The sequence below is a fragment of the Meriones unguiculatus genome, chromosome 12 (assembly GCF_030254825.1).
Source record: "Meriones unguiculatus strain TT.TT164.6M chromosome 12, Bangor_MerUng_6.1, whole genome shotgun sequence".
In the NCBI taxonomy this organism is placed as follows: Eukaryota; Metazoa; Chordata; class Mammalia; order Rodentia; family Muridae; genus Meriones; species Meriones unguiculatus.
Window position 1 is genome coordinate 90,011,173 of NC_083360.1, and position 15,028 is coordinate 90,026,200.

At 51.1% G+C, this 15,028-nt stretch overlaps 1 protein-coding gene across 1 annotated transcript in view; it reads left to right on the forward strand.

Moving 5' to 3' along the window:
• The first annotated feature begins 945 nt into the window (after positions 1–945).
• Positions 946–15,028, forward strand: part of Trabd2b (TraB domain containing 2B) — a 202,804-nt gene continuing 188,721 nt past the window's right edge. The window contains exons 1-3 of the mRNA XM_060366166.1: positions 946–1,340; positions 2,118–2,407; positions 4,439–4,999. Coding sequence (XP_060222149.1) covers positions 2,306–2,407; positions 4,439–4,999 — 663 coding nt within the window. The 5' untranslated portion in view covers positions 946–1,340; positions 2,118–2,305. The remainder of the gene's footprint in view (positions 1,341–2,117; positions 2,408–4,438; positions 5,000–15,028) is intronic.

Here is a 15,028-nt window from a genome sequence, read left to right on the forward strand (position 1 = left end):
AAAGTGGCAATTTCACATGACTAGTGGGATTCTACCTGGCCGTTTTGTTGCTAAAGTCCTTCCCTTCTGGTCTGCCTCTTAGGTACTCACCTTCTAGGTTCAGAGACGCGAGGTGGACTTCCTCACTCAAATTTTGAGCATTCCTTTCTCCAGGCGCTGATGTGTGATGAGGCAGGAGTCCAGAGGAGGCAAGGAGAGCTCTGAGCCGGCAGTCAAGAAGCTTAGGATCAGGCCTTGGCTCCCACTAGCCACCTGCCTCCAGTTTGTCCCCTCAGTCCATGCACCCTGTAAGGAGAGATGTGCCCTAGCCACTTTCAGCCTCAGGCCTCAGAGTAGCGTCTCATGCCCATGTATGTATAAAGCTGTGACCCCGGGCCTGGCATGAAGACACGGCTTCAGCTTCTGCCACCTGCTTCCTGTAGGCAGTCCCTTAAAGGCCCTTCACTCTCACTTGCACCCCTTGGCACAGGGTGCTGCATCCGCTTCACTGCTTTCTATTAGCTACCGGCTGACTCCAGCTGTCTTAGGAGCCCTTCTTCTGCCTGCCTTTCCTACTTCTTCCGATATGATTGTATGTTAATTACCCATTTGCATATCTGACCTTGTCTGTCCACTCTAGACTTGTGATTATATCACCTAATTCTAATTCATCCTTTAACCGCCTATACGCTACTTGGCAAGTCTTGTTTAAAAACACCAGGTGTTCGTGCACGCATGCGTGCGTGTGTGCTTGCGCTTGCGCACCATAACTCACTTTACTCACTTGCTGTGAAAAGACGGAAGGTTTTTATCCATTGACATCCTTAAAGCCTCCTTTGTCTCCCAGGAACAGAAGAGGTTAATTTTAAAGACTTTCAATTCCTATAGTCTAAGAAATGGACATGAATTCTTACCCTTCCACAGCCACACACAAGGATTCTCTGTGGACCCAGAGAAACAGGAGAATGACTGGCTAAAGGAAAGCTTCCAAGGAATTCTGATGATAGTTCTTTTACGTTCTTTACACATGCTTTATCTAAATGTAGCGAGCATTTGCAGAGTGCCTAGGAACACATATATGTCAGTGTTAGGCACAGCAGCGTGACACAAAGTCGGAGGTAAACACTATCTTCCCTGGATCGCCAGTAACCATCTCATTCTCCGATATACCTCGAGGTGCCTACCCAAATCCTGTCCTGCTGCCTGCTTATTCTTGCCAGGATTCGCGGATGTGCTCGGAGAGGCTGGCCCACGTCCCTAAATTGTCGCAGCCTGATCCAATATTGGGCTTCCAACCCTAAGCCCGAGGTCCATTGAGCGGAGCCTGAGGCCGGACGCCCTCTGGCGGTAGCGCTCGGGAGGTACAGCCCGGCGCGAAGCTGGCGAGGGGTAGGGAGAGGGAGGAGGGAGGAGGCGCAGGCAGGGGAGGAGAGGAAAAAGTTGCGCTGGGAAGTTTGGAAAGTTGGGAAGTGGCTGCTGCGGGCTTCGCCTCCCTCCGCGCGCGTGCGAGGGAGCGAGCGAGCGAGCGAGCGCTGAGCCAGGGAGCGCCTGCCATGCCCGGCAGACCCCGCCTCGCCGCGCCCGGGCGCCGAGCTTGCCCCGTCTCCCAGCGGCCCGGCCCGGCCCGCCACGGCCCCGGCCCCCCGCCCCCCGCGCCGGGTCCTCCCCTCCCCCGCCCGGCGGCCCCAGCCCCCCGCCCGGCCCGGCTCCGCGCCGCTCTCCCGCCCTCCTCTCTCCCTCCCTCCCGGCCGCGGAGCAGCATGGCGGAGCCCGGGCAGCGGCCGCGCGGCCGCCCGCCGCCCCTCTGAGCCAGGCTCGGGGGCAGCCCGGCACCGCAGAGCCGACCCCCGCCCCGCCGCGCCCTCCGCCGCACTTGTCCCACTGCGCGCCCCCTGGAGCGCCGCGCACCCCTGGGACCCTTGCGCGCCCCGGGTGCCCAGCATAACCCGAGATCCCCAGCGCGCCCTGGGATATCGGGACTGCCCCAGGAGCCCCGCGTACCCCTGGACCCTGACGCGGCTCCGGGACCCCCACGCGCTCCAGGACCCCTGCGCGCTCGCAGAATTCCGGGACTCGGCCAACCCGGCTGCGCGCCCTGGTGAGGGGCCCCGCCCCAGAGGATCCCCCTCTTCCAACAGACGGAGCCCCGCCCCAGAGGGACCCCCAAGTCCGACAGGGACATCCAGCCACGCCCCAGCGGGCTCCCAGCATCTCGCGCCTGGAGCCCTGAGCTCCAGAAGATCCTCGGTGCCCAGCTGGGGGCTCCCCGCCCTGCTGAGGGGGCGCTGCCCAGGAGGGTCCCCCGCGTCCCGCGGGCCCGGGCAGGATGCACGCCGCCCTGGCGGGGCCGCTGCTTGCCGCCCTCCTCGCCGCCGCCCGCGCCCGCCCGCAACCCCCGGACGGAGGACAGTGCCGGCCGCCCGGATCGGTGAGCGAGCGCCAGCCCCGCCACTCTCCCTCCTGCCTGGGCACTCCAGCCTGAGGGGCAATAGTTTGGGACCTGCCTTCTTCAGCCCACTCGCTCCACCTCCGCCCTCTGGGCACAGCCCGGACTCCCTTCTCTAGCATCTGTCCTCGGGGCTCCAACTCTGAGCCCAGCCCAGCCCAGCCCAGATGGTTCCTTCGACACTGGAGGACAGTTTCCTCTAGACTTTTGGTCTTGGTTGGACATTTCCCCTCTCCATGCCCACTCCTGACTCTACCGTCTTCTATCCTGTCTTTACCCTTTGGTCTCCTTCTGCCTACTGCTGACTCGTCTTCCCAACACCCTTTACCCTTCTCTACACCCTGACTACCAGCTCTGTTTCATCCACACAGTACCACAGGCCAGGCTTCCCTCTCTCTGCCCTTTTTTCTGACCTAAGTCTGGCTCCTCCAACCCTGTTGCTCAGTTTCACTTCTCTCTCCCTCTGTACCCCAGACTCCATCTAGCACCTATTGTCCCAAATGCCCCTGTTTCCTGAAAAGGAGTAAGAGTCCAGAGGAGAGAAACGGAAATGACAGAATGAACTTGCTTGTTTAATATTTCCCTGAGGGGGTCAAGTAATTACTGCTTCTTCCAATTTTCCTCCCCAAATCTCTTGATTTCCCCCCAATGTCCTTCTCTTAAAATATAGATTAGTGGGTTGACAATCGCCCTGAATTGGAGGCCAGCAAAGCAGAAATCTGTTGCAGGATCCTCCGGTACTACCCTATTAGCAGGGCATAGGTTGCCTGAGGCAAGGCACGCAGCTAGCAGTCTGCCTCCTGCAAAATCAACGGTTGTCTGATTGGTAGGCACTGTCTCGTTCACATTTCAGATTTACAAATTTTGTAAGTAAAGTAAGGTGCTGTTTCTGCCCCCCACAATAAAAACTTTTCATTTGTACCAGAATCAGGTAGGACTGACTATGTTACGAATTGACCTGAAGTTTGTAAGCGTTCATTGGTCACTCCAGGGACTTTTCCAGGTGGAGAATGGCCTTGGTTGAGAAATGATAGCCCCTACTCCTGTTTCTTTCTAAATCCTAGTTGGTACCAGGGGGAAAAAGCCCCTAGTATTTGTTCCCGTGCTCAAAGTGCATGATCCTAGTATGTGTCTAGGTGACAGAAAAAAAGACAGACTTGGAGATGGAGGACCAGGTACCCCTTTTTGGTGGGCAAGCCTGGAAAGCACCCAGACTATTGTACATTTCTTGGGGTTAAATCTATAGAATCCTCTCCCCGCAAACCAGAAATTGAACTTGACTTGGCTTTGCAAGGTTTTAAAACACTTTCTCATCTTTGGTCTCAGCGAGTGGAGCGAAGTACCTAACACCCCTGACCTGCCCTCCGAGAAGAAAACCTTACCCACCCGGATGAATGGGAAGTAGCTGTTGAAATAGGTGTGCTATTTTTAATAGGTGTTCTGCTTTCAGAGTGCTCTTGGCATATGTCTTCTAATGGCTGTATTTAAAAGTTATATGACTTCCTCTTTTCTTGCCAGAGCAGAACTCTTGGTCCCCCTCTCCCCACCCCTCCACATGAAACACCACTGGTGAAGCTTTGGCTTGGCCAAGCATGAATGTTCTCAGGTGGTGTGGCAGTCCTTGGCTTTCACAACGAAAGCTAGTCATAAAGAGAACCTCCCTTCATTGCCTGCTTCCTCTGTGCCTGGTGCCACTCGGAGAGTTTCAGATATGTACATTGTTTTGTGTTTCAGTCCTACCAATAACTCCCATTCTCATTCCCCCTCCTCCCCATTTTACAGAAGAGGAAACTAAGTCAGTGGGAAGTGAAATGATGTGCTGGGAATTATTCAACTAAGATAGGGCAAGGCCAGCATTTGAATGTGGACCTTTTAGCTAGCAGAGCCCTTGCCAGCGGGCCTCTGCCTTCTGGCCCTATCCAGCCCTGTCACCTCTCTGTGCCAACCCTGGCTCTCTCTGCTCTACTGCCTTTGGCCTCACTGATCTGCCTCTCCTCTCCTCTCTCCTTGTAGCAGCGGGACCTGAACTCCTTCCTGTGGACTATTCGGCGCCATCCCCCAGCCTACTTGTTTGGCACCATCCACGTTCCCTACACCCGAGTCTGGGACTTCATCCCTGATAATTCCAAAGCGGCCTTCCAGGCCAGCACTCGGGTCTACTTCGAGCTGGATCTGACAGATCCCTACACCATCTCCGCACTGGCCAGCTGCCAGCTGCTGCCCCACGGGGAGAACCTGCAGGACGTGCTGCCAAGGGAGCTCTACTGGCGCCTGAAGCGCCACCTGGACTACGTGAAGCTGATGATGCCCTCCTGGATGACACCGGCGCAGCGAGGCAAGGGCTTGTACGCTGACTACCTGTTTAACGCCATCGCTGGCAACTGGGAGCGTAAGAGGCCAGTGTGGGTGATGCTCATGGTGAACTCGCTCACGGAGACGGACGTGCGCTCCCGAGGTGTGCCTGTGCTGGACCTCTACCTGGCCCAGCAGGCCGAGAAGATGAAGAAGAGCACCGGGGCTGTGGAGCGGGTAGAGGAGCAGTGCCATCCCCTCAATGGGCTCAACTTTTCCCAGGTAGGAACCCACATGCCGGCTGCCCCACCGTGACTTGGTCTTGGTTTCTGATCGTTGTCCTACTCCAGCAGACAGCCAGAGCCAGGTCCTGTCCTCCCTCCCCCACCTGCACCCCACCTCCCACCCCAAGCAAAAGCATCTCTCTGGCCCTGGGACAGCACTGAGCTGCTTTGTTGGGGTCAGGGGAAACTACTACGTGCCAGAGTTTGGGTCTTTCTTTCCATTTCAGTGGTTCCCTGTTGGGGATATCCACTCTCCACCTGCTGTGCTTGCTTGAGCAGAAAGAATTTCCCTGGGAGCATCAGAGTGATCCAAAACAGAAAGAGGGAGTTGCCCATTTGCAGCAGGCTTCCTCAGGCTCTGGGGGCCTGGAGCACAAGGCTGTCCTGAGGCTGTTTGCACACTCACCTGTGGGTGTGTCTTAAGAAACAGCACAGAGGTAGAGGCCCTGTGCCTAGGCTGTGCTGTCAGGGAAGGTTTTGTGGACATGGCCTCCAGCAGCACTGCTTTGCTGTTTAAGGTGGAATTCTGCACAGTTCCCCAGGCCTTTGCTAAGCTGTGACCCTGGGGGGCTGTCTCCCAAAGGCTGGAGGCAACTTCAGCAAGGAGAGTTTAGGGGATAAGTTAATTTCAGAGAAAAGTGTTTGCTTAAGTTTGGCAAGTCTGACTTCTGAACCTAGGGAGTAAGGGAGAAGGGAGGGTTTAAAGTCTCTGGCTGTCAGAGACCTGATCCAGCCAAGTGTCATTTAAGCCTGTCTCCGTGGGCAGAGGTCATTCGCAGCTCACTGGTCCCAAACTCAACTCTGAGTCTCTGGGAACAATAACTTCACATCTGTGCCTAAAGAACAGGGCTGTCAACCCTCGATGGGAGCTCCTGCCTTGTGGCTCACGCAGGAGGCCCCGGTACAGGGTCTGGATCGATGCTCTAAGTGAAGTGTGGTCTCAAGTCATGCGTGCTCATCATCATGGAGATAGGCTCATAAAATGAACGGACCCCAGGCTCTGTCCCTGGAATCAGACCCAATTGCTTCAGAGATGTTGCAAGCTCCTCACCAGGGAAACCACTGCCGAAGCCGATCCCCCTTCCGAGATCTCTGGCCTTTGTTTTTCCAGGGGAAATGCAATATTGTCCCCAGGGAGGTAAGAAGCCAGATTGATTTGCCGGCCAAATGAAAGGCGGGTTTGTGAGTTCTCCTGCTGGCTCTCCCATAATTGTGGAGTCCTTACCCAGAGGGCCCGGTGGCAGGAATATTGGGGCAGTTAGTCACGCCCCGCAGGGTTCTGACTACGCCTGCCTCCATCTCCACGGGGAAAATCCTGTGCATTCTCTGCCCCAGTGCGGAGCCCTCTGAACAGAGCGGCTCTCTGCTTCTGAAGTGACTTTCCCCTTGCCAGCCTCGTGAGCTGATATTATCTGAGGCAGAGGGCCCCCCGCCCCCGGCACTCACCGCCCATCTCATTTTAGAGGCAGTTTTCGGGGAGGCCTCTCTGCCCATAGTCTTCCTGTCTGGCCTCCATAGATATCTATTTTAGGTTTGGGAGGTGAGGGATCCACTATTACTCTCAACACCCTCTTTGTACCAACCACAGAGGAACCTGACAAGGGCTGAGGGGAGCATTGGAGGTCTCTGGTTAAACAGTTCCTGGCTTTAATCTGTCTCTCTTAAAACAACAAAACTATCTTTCTTCAGGAGTCTGGAAACACTGCTGTTCAACCAAATGACGGCTCTGGTGGGTTGAAAACATTTGCTGTGAAGTGTGTGAGCTTATGTTTTAGTAAAAGTTACTGAGAGCCGTTCATCGGCCAGCAAGGAGCCCGCTGACAGTCTCCAAAGCCCATGTTTGAAGATCAAACAGACTCCAGTTTCTGTTGCAAAAACACTCCCACCCCACCGCCAGCCTGAGCTGGCTCTTCAAATTGTTCTTGGGTCCAGCTTCTTTAAAGGGCTGTAGCAAACAAGTCTCCGGCGGAAGAAAACAGGAGCCCTCTCCTTTCCTAATCTACACACCCTTCACCACCTGCCCGAGAGCCTGACGGCACCAATTTGTCCTCATATCATTTTGGAGGGAGGTGATGAAACCTCTCCTTTATCCTCTTGGGCAGCCAGGGCCTAACTGGGAATCCAGAACCTGGGCAGATGGGGTCATTAGGGATCTCCAACCTGAAAGTTAGAAATGCAACTGCCTTCACAGTAAAATTGTGCACATGCATGCACAGTTTGATAGGAACATCTGTCATGCGTTATTGTTCTGAAATATCTGTTATATGCATCAGATTTTTATTTTTTTCTTTCCTCGAAGCATTACTATTATTGCAAAATCGGAGGGGGGCAGTGAGTGAGGAAGATGAGGAAAGGCTTAAAGACTGCTTTTATGCTAATGCCTGAGATTTTAGTTTTAACTTTGATGTTTTCACATATTTTATGTAATTTTTTTCTGGGTAGAAATATGCATTTTACTTACCGAGTAGAAAACAAAGTTTAAACTGGACTTATGGGACAGGAGGACAAGTTACCAACTTGGCCGCTTGGAAAGCTGGTAGCTGCTCAGGTTGCAGGAAGAACAAGCAGGCCTAGTGGCAGGTTTTGACTTTTGATTTCAACAACAAACTCAAGGTGCTAGATTCAGTATCACCAAGATTTTACCATGTGACCTTGGGCAAGTCAGTTCCTTTCCTTGGGCTCAGTTAGCTCTTCCTGTGAAACTGGACACCAGAATTAGGTCATCTTTCATGCCCCTTCCAGCCCTGACATTCCATAGGACCATTCTAATCAATTGCACGTGCCAGGCACCCAGCAGGAAGCTCCATGTGTGTTTCCACATCATTGAATTCTTGTAACCCTTTGGCTTTCTAAGGTGGGCACCAAGAAAGGTTGAATGACTTGCCCAAGGCCACGTGGCTAATGAGGAACAGAGCCATTCTGTGGGACTCCAAATGGCTGAAGAAGCTTTCTAGATGTGGTTTCTATGTTTGGCAGGGAGTCTCAGCGGGCTCCAGGGCAGGGGACAAAGAGAGCTGTAAGAGAAGTGGGCATGCCCTTCTTCCAGCAGCCATACCCATCGCCCAACCTGGACCAAACTATGCGAAGCTGGTCTATGTAAAGGTGGGGGAGAGCCAGGCTTGTTGGCACACTCCCATAATTGCAGCTCTTCAGGAGGCTGAGGCAGGAGATCACAAGTTCAAGCCTACTTGGGCGCAGAGTGAGTTCATAGCCAGCCCAGGTAACTCAGTAAGACACCATCTCAAAGTGCAAACTGGAAACAGGGCTAGGGGCATATAGGTGAGTGATAGGCACTTACTCCACATAAAGTACAAGGCAATGGAGTCAAGCACTAGTGCTACAAAAAAATGTGATGGTGGCAAGCCCCTGCTTTTGGGAGCCTGGGAAGTTTAAGCCTTGAGGCCAGATCTATGACAGTCTTAGGACCTGGAGATCCTTATCAGCTTGACTTGCTGCTTCCAGGGACTGATAACGGTTGCCACTACTCTCTCCGAGGCAGTGGTTCTCAAAGGGATGGCAACCCCTTTGACAAACCTCTGTCTCAAAGAAACAAAAACAAAAACCAACAGCAACAACCAAAAACCCCTTACATTATTATTCATATCAATAGCAAAACTACAGTTATGAAGTAGCAACAGAAAATTTTATAGTTGGGGTCAACACAACAGGAGGTACTATATTAGAGGGTCATGTAAGGCAGACTGAGAACCACTACATAATAGTTGTAAAATTCTTCAGTCTCCTCCTCAGGGAGTTAGAAATCACAGAACCAATTGCTGAACTCTGTTTCTGGGCTGGGTGCAGCATTGGACCTCAAAAGTTATTAACTCCAGTCTCCATGGCAATGCTAAACACTTCATTGTCATAGCTATTGTAATGACAGTAACACTTGAAAGAGTTGGGTCACGGGATGTAGTTAAATTGACAGGCCCAGTGTATCAAGAATGTCCACAGCTAAAACTGATGCTCTTTAGACATCTAAAAGGTGGATTGATTTTGTTTTGTTTTTTCATAGTTCATGATACTATCTGGTGAATGTGTGTGTGTGTGTGTGTGTGTGTGTGTGTGTATGTGTGCATGTGTAGCTGTATATATGTTGCATATCATTATTGATAAAGTAAAATATAAAATACAAAAAAAAATAATTTTAAAGTACTGAAACTTTTTTCCTCTTGCTTAAAAATTTACGGTAACTCCAAAATCAGAGTTCCCAAAGGTGTTCTTGGTATCGTCTCCCTGATGTTCACCTCCAGCTTCCCATGGGACCACTGTGAAGATAGCCGCCTAATGCAGGCTTAACCTTTGCAGTTCAATATAAAAATGTCCTCTGAGTTTACATATAGCCAGAGCTCCTGTATCGGTGTCTGCCTCATCAACAGATAGGAAGTGCATCACAAATATTTGCAGAATGAATGATGACTGATGGTCAGCAGCGATGATATTCACCTTTATCCCTTTTTATAACCCAGCCTATGTTGTACTTGTCATGACAGCACTCGGCTTCGCGGTTTCAGTGCCGACTCTGTTCTGCCCTCTGTAATTCTCAGGTCTGGCCCCACACCTTAGAGCCAACCCACGCCACAACTTTAAGCCTGGCTTATCCATCTTTGGCAGGCTTGTCCTTGGCAGACCTCAGCTAGTGCTTACCTGTCAGGAAGCTGGTTGGTTCCTGGGGTTGGGGGTAGGGGGATGCTGCCGCTAGTCTGAAGAGCAGAGAGGATCTCTTGGCCTGTTGTGGCATAGCCCTGGCCGGGCTTGATCCTCTCCTTCCTTAAGCTTACCCTTTTTCTTTCACTTTTTCACTCATTAGAGCAGTCACAGTGCAGTGCAGGATCTAGGCCAGAGATCTGGGAATGAATGGCATAGATTTATGCCTTAGAGTATGTGTTGCTTTTGTACTGAGAGGTAGGTGCTGCTAGTCCTGTTTTTACAGCATAGAAACTCAGCCCCACAACATCTGAATGTTAGTGGCTCCTGTGTCCTGGTTCTTCCCCCTTCATGATGAGACCCTGCTCTTCCTTCTGCTCCTTGTCAGATGTCCAAAGCTTTCAGAAACAATCACTAATTCCCAGAATCTCCAAGAATGCCTGTTTTCTGAGGGCTAGGGTCCTCCCTGAGCTTCTATGGTAGGTAACCCTGGAGTCCACATTGTTGGGGCCCCTTTACTGGGCCCCTGTGAGACCTGAGTGCTCTCCTCAGGATGGAGGAAACAAAAACTGGCCATGAAAGCTGGAGAATCTGGGTGGTCCTCAAGACACATGAGCTGTCTTCTCTCTGAAATTTTTGGTCAGGGCTGCATTCAGCACAGACTGCGCCCGGGTGGTTTATTGTACCTCTAGAACCCGGAAAGCAGAGTTTCCTAGGCTTCAGCCCACCACCCCTCCTCATGTATCCTGCCCTCAGCCCTGTGGCCAGGAGCTGTTCTGGGAACGTGTGTCCCACAGCGAGGCCATCCCTCTGGTAACCTTGCCTCTTAGGTACACACGAATTGCTTCTGGGTTCAAGCCACAATTGGCAAAAAAGGTCCTAATGACACTACAGGCTTGGTCTGTTTCATCTCTGTGATCTGGTTGATCCAAACCTTGATATCTACGTCTCGTCTGAACGGGGTCCTGATAGTTGGGTGGCAGAATGGGAAGCAGGGACATAGGACAGCTTAGGCACCTCCATCAAAGGACAATGAGTCCCCAAAGCTGAAGGTGAGGAGGCTTGAATCAGAAACTAATAGTAAAATTTCCAGGCTCTGGACTTCTCTACCCAGGACCCCAAACTAGGAGACTCAGAGAACCAAAGCATCGTGAAATCTTAGAACCTTCAGCTCTGAGACATTTTTGGACCGGAAGAATCTTCACGTCATGAAACCCTAGCCTCTTAGCTTTGAAGCATTTTCAGCTCATCAACACAGACTTCTAAAATCTTGGAGTTGGAAGGGCCCATTTCTCAAGAATTCCAAGAAGCCCCATCTGCAAGCCTGTCTGATCTCCTTCCCCCAAGCCGCTCTCTACTCCATGGCCTGAGAGAAAGCCTTCCTTACCGCCAAAGCACTTTCTGATGGAGATAAAACTGTGCGCGTGCCTTTGTTAATAGTTCCCATTTGGACTTCTCTCAAAGCCAGAAAGAGGTTGCCTGGTAAAGCAGCTTTTCTAGGGAGGAAACTGAAGAATGCTGGCAAGCACCGCAGCTGCCAGCCCAATGGCTGACGTTCTTCCCCCTTGAATTTGCTTCTAAATATTACCCACTTCACTCCCTTTTATCTCCCATCACTGGCTCTCTGTCCACCCACTTAATCCACAGGCAGCCGGTGGCCCAGCCTTCAGCTCTGTTTCATGGCTGCCAAGCTGTCTCGCCAGGCTGCTCCTCCAGGATCTGCAGGCTTTTAAATCTATGCAGTATATCCTGCCTCAAGCTTGGAAACACAGTGGCTTCTGCTGGGCCCCCTCCCTCTCCAGGAATTTCCTCCTTTTCTCTTAGGCTTCTGAATCCCCCAACTTTTGTTACTTAAGGCTCAGATCAAAGCTGTACCTCTTCCAGGAAGTCTTCCTAGAATGCTGTCAGGCCTGAACTGGCGAAGACTTGGCCCAGAGATTTCTTTTATGACCGTGCCACATGTAGTGTTTGCCTCTGTGGAATTTTTTATGGAATTTTATGACATTCTTTCAGCACTTCTATATTTGACTTTATTACTTGGGCAGACTTTCTTTCTTGATTCTAACCTAGTCCAACATGTACTCACAAATGACTGCAAAATTGATCCTAGTGTGCTCCAGGTCGGAAGCCCATCTCCCTGGGGTAGCCTGGGCTGGTGTTGGCTACACTAGCTAGAAGGTGAGGCTTTCCTAGCTTCTACCCGAGATGTGTCCAGTGCCCTCCACACTGCCCCTGGCACCCATGAATCGCTCTATCCTAGACAATTACTCCCTATCGTGGTGTATGTTGTCATTTTCTCTTCCTTATTTGCCATTTATGATCGAACAGGCCTCTCCCTCAAACTAGAAGTGCCAGGCTCATCCTTCCCCAATGTCCTTTTCTGTTCAAGCATCTAATCTTGTCCTGCCATGATCCTTTTGTTTTGGGGGATCCAGCGACACCGAGCTATACAGGCTTTCTCTCCCCTCCCTTCACTACAGTCCTTGGTCATGACTTCACACATCATCTTATCCTTTCCCTGCTACTTGAGGCTTCTTCCCTGCTCTTATTGGCTGGCTAGCTCACCTGAATGGGCTGTCCTTGCTAAAAATGCTGTGTATTTCAAGCAAATGCATCTTCATAGAAAGACTCATCGTTGGTCACTGGGTTATGGAATAACATCATCTGACAGGTTAGCAGTCTGAGTTCAGGTGCAATAATGTGGCTGGCTATTAGCACTGTGTCTTGAAAGGACTGGAGTGTAGATTGTACTTGGTCTGCTCTGACTGCTTGGGTACCTTTGAAGAAACCCAGGAAGTCATTAGAGGAGGTCCATAAATGTCCAGGCCCCAGGGTGTCCTGCCTGGCGTGTGTGTATCCTACACCCGTTGCTGGAGCTATGTCCTTCCTTATTGTCCCAGCGGGAGCCTGCCAGCACCTCACCAGCATTCCGTGTCCTGCCGGTAGTACACATGCACAAGTCCCAGGCTTGCTCACGTTTTATCCCTAGGCTCCTCTCTTCCCTTCCCACTGGGTCAAGAAGGGCAGGAAGAAGCAATGAAAGTTTCCTTTCCTTTTGCTGAGACCTAGGAACTTATGGTCTTTGCATACAGCAACTTGGTTCTTCCTCATCTCAGCAGCATCCTAGTTAGATTTGACCTTCCGAGCCCTATTCATCCCTACGTAAAGTTGCTGAGACATCATGGGGCATACTCAGTCCAGGAGCCCCCTTCATTGGGAGGACTTTCATGTGCTTGCTAGGACCACAAACAACTCCAGGCAAGTTACACAACCCGTCTTTGTCCTTGTTTCCTCATCTGTCAACTTCACGGGTGCTCTGAGGGCTGTTTGGTTTAAAGGACTATAGTATAGTATTTAATGTATCATTTATAGAATCACAACCAGTGGACAGTTTTTCCAGATATGTTTCCAGCTCCTACCTTGCACCTGATACACATGATATGTGCTAGAGGTGGGCATAAAGAACACCCTCACATATGTGTGCCTATGTATGTGTGTGTGTGTGTGTGTGAGTGTGTGTGTGTGTGTGGGGGTGCTTCCTTTTCCAGGCAGAGAAAAGCCAAAAATCTTGGGAACACAGTAGTCACTCCTGCCTGCAGGACACTTCCAGGAGCCAGAGCACCTCTGAGATTTCTTCCACAGGAGACTCCGGAGCTACAGCCCTGCCCCAAATCCCTGCTTCAAAGATAAAGGGTTATACTCCACAACTCCTATCCATTCCTTCCCTCCTCCCACCCTATCAGGGGTATTTACAGTTTTCTGCTGTATGTTATCTCCATGGACTTAATGTGCCTGTGAGGCTTTTGGTCATTTAAGCCTTGGGTCCCATTTGAAAGACCCATTTAGTAATAAAGGTACAGAAAGACTGATTAGACTGATTAGAAATCTACCTCTTTTAAAAGCCTTAGTTCCCATAAGGTTCTTTTATTGGGGGGGGGGGGAGGGCTGGTCGGCCTTAAGTTTGAGAAGTGACAAGAGTTTACTTGTCAGTCATTTTTCAAACCATTTATGTCCAGTTGCATGTGGTCTCTAGAGATTTTTTTTCCTGTCCCAGAACAGCTAGGACATCACCCTAGTCCCCTCTTCTTGCTGCTTCATCTTCCACAGCCCACTTCCCTGCAATGTGGCTACTGAGCTCAGAAATGGTGCCAGATTTGTCTTTTAGTCCCTCAGACCGGGTGTTGGGACTATGGGCGTGCCTCCTGATCTCCAGCTGTGGTGGCTCTGGCATCACTAGACTATGGCTACTTTTGAAGACCAGGCTCTCTATGTGGCTTGGAGAGCTGCGGGTTGGTCGTGGGGTGGATAAACTGATATACTTTGGGACACCTCCAGTCACAGCACTCAGTCATTGTGCTTGATCCTGACTGGGATGTTTAGTTGACCCATCCTGGGGCCAGCTGCCGGTCTTGGAGGTAATTTTATGTTTTTGGCTTCCATCAGAATAGTTTTGCTGGGAGTGTGGTGAGAAAGGAATGCCAGCCTCTTGGTGGAGGTGGCTTTGAAATGCTGTTAGAAATGGGATGGAAAGGGTGGTCCAGGAAGAAGGTGCAGGATGGGGAAATGTACAAAGCAGGCACAAATATTCCTTCCCACCCCAGTCCCCTTGCTTCAGCTTTGCCCTTTCTCTCTGGTTCTCAAGGGAGCTGCGCCGATTCACTCTGCATTATGTGCTTAGCCTCAGGCTTATTACAGTAAATTCCTAAAACAAACAAACTTGGGAGGCATTATTTCCCCAATTTTAAGAAAAGTGAAAATAAATAATTAAGTTTCTATACAAATGAAGACACCTAGATTTAGGCTTAAATCTTTTGATGCCTTAATCAAGGAACTGGACTGGAGGCCCCTGCTTTGACTGGGTGAAAACCACGGGGCTCACATGAGCGCCACCAAGGTTGATGTGAGGGCCCCAGTGAGGCCTGTGAGCTGAGTCTATTAGCTGCGGTGGTCCAGTGGTCATTTGTGTTAGAACTACTGTCTACTGTCAGGCAGCCTATGTTCTGAGGTTGGGAAGCCTGTCCTAAAGTTCTCAGTCACCATGCATGTTCTCCCCTGCTCACACACCCTGTTTGCTTGGTCAGTCTGATGGGAACTATGTGGTCTGACCACCCTGTGGTCATGACCATCTGTGGTATGCAAGATCTGACCAAATCTATTCTGGCTCAGCCTTGCCTGGTCTCCAGTGGTTCCTTAGGACAGGGCCAGGCTGAAAGGAGGTTTTGAGAAGTTCAGGCTAGAGGCTCAGCTGTGTCATGGGTTGTGATGGTGATGGGGGAGGGGGACTCTTTCTTGTCTAATCATCCTTTATCTCCATCCTTAGACAAGTGGGTGTTAATGAACAGCATCGGCTTGGCATTCCTAAGAGGGTTGGGAGTAAAGT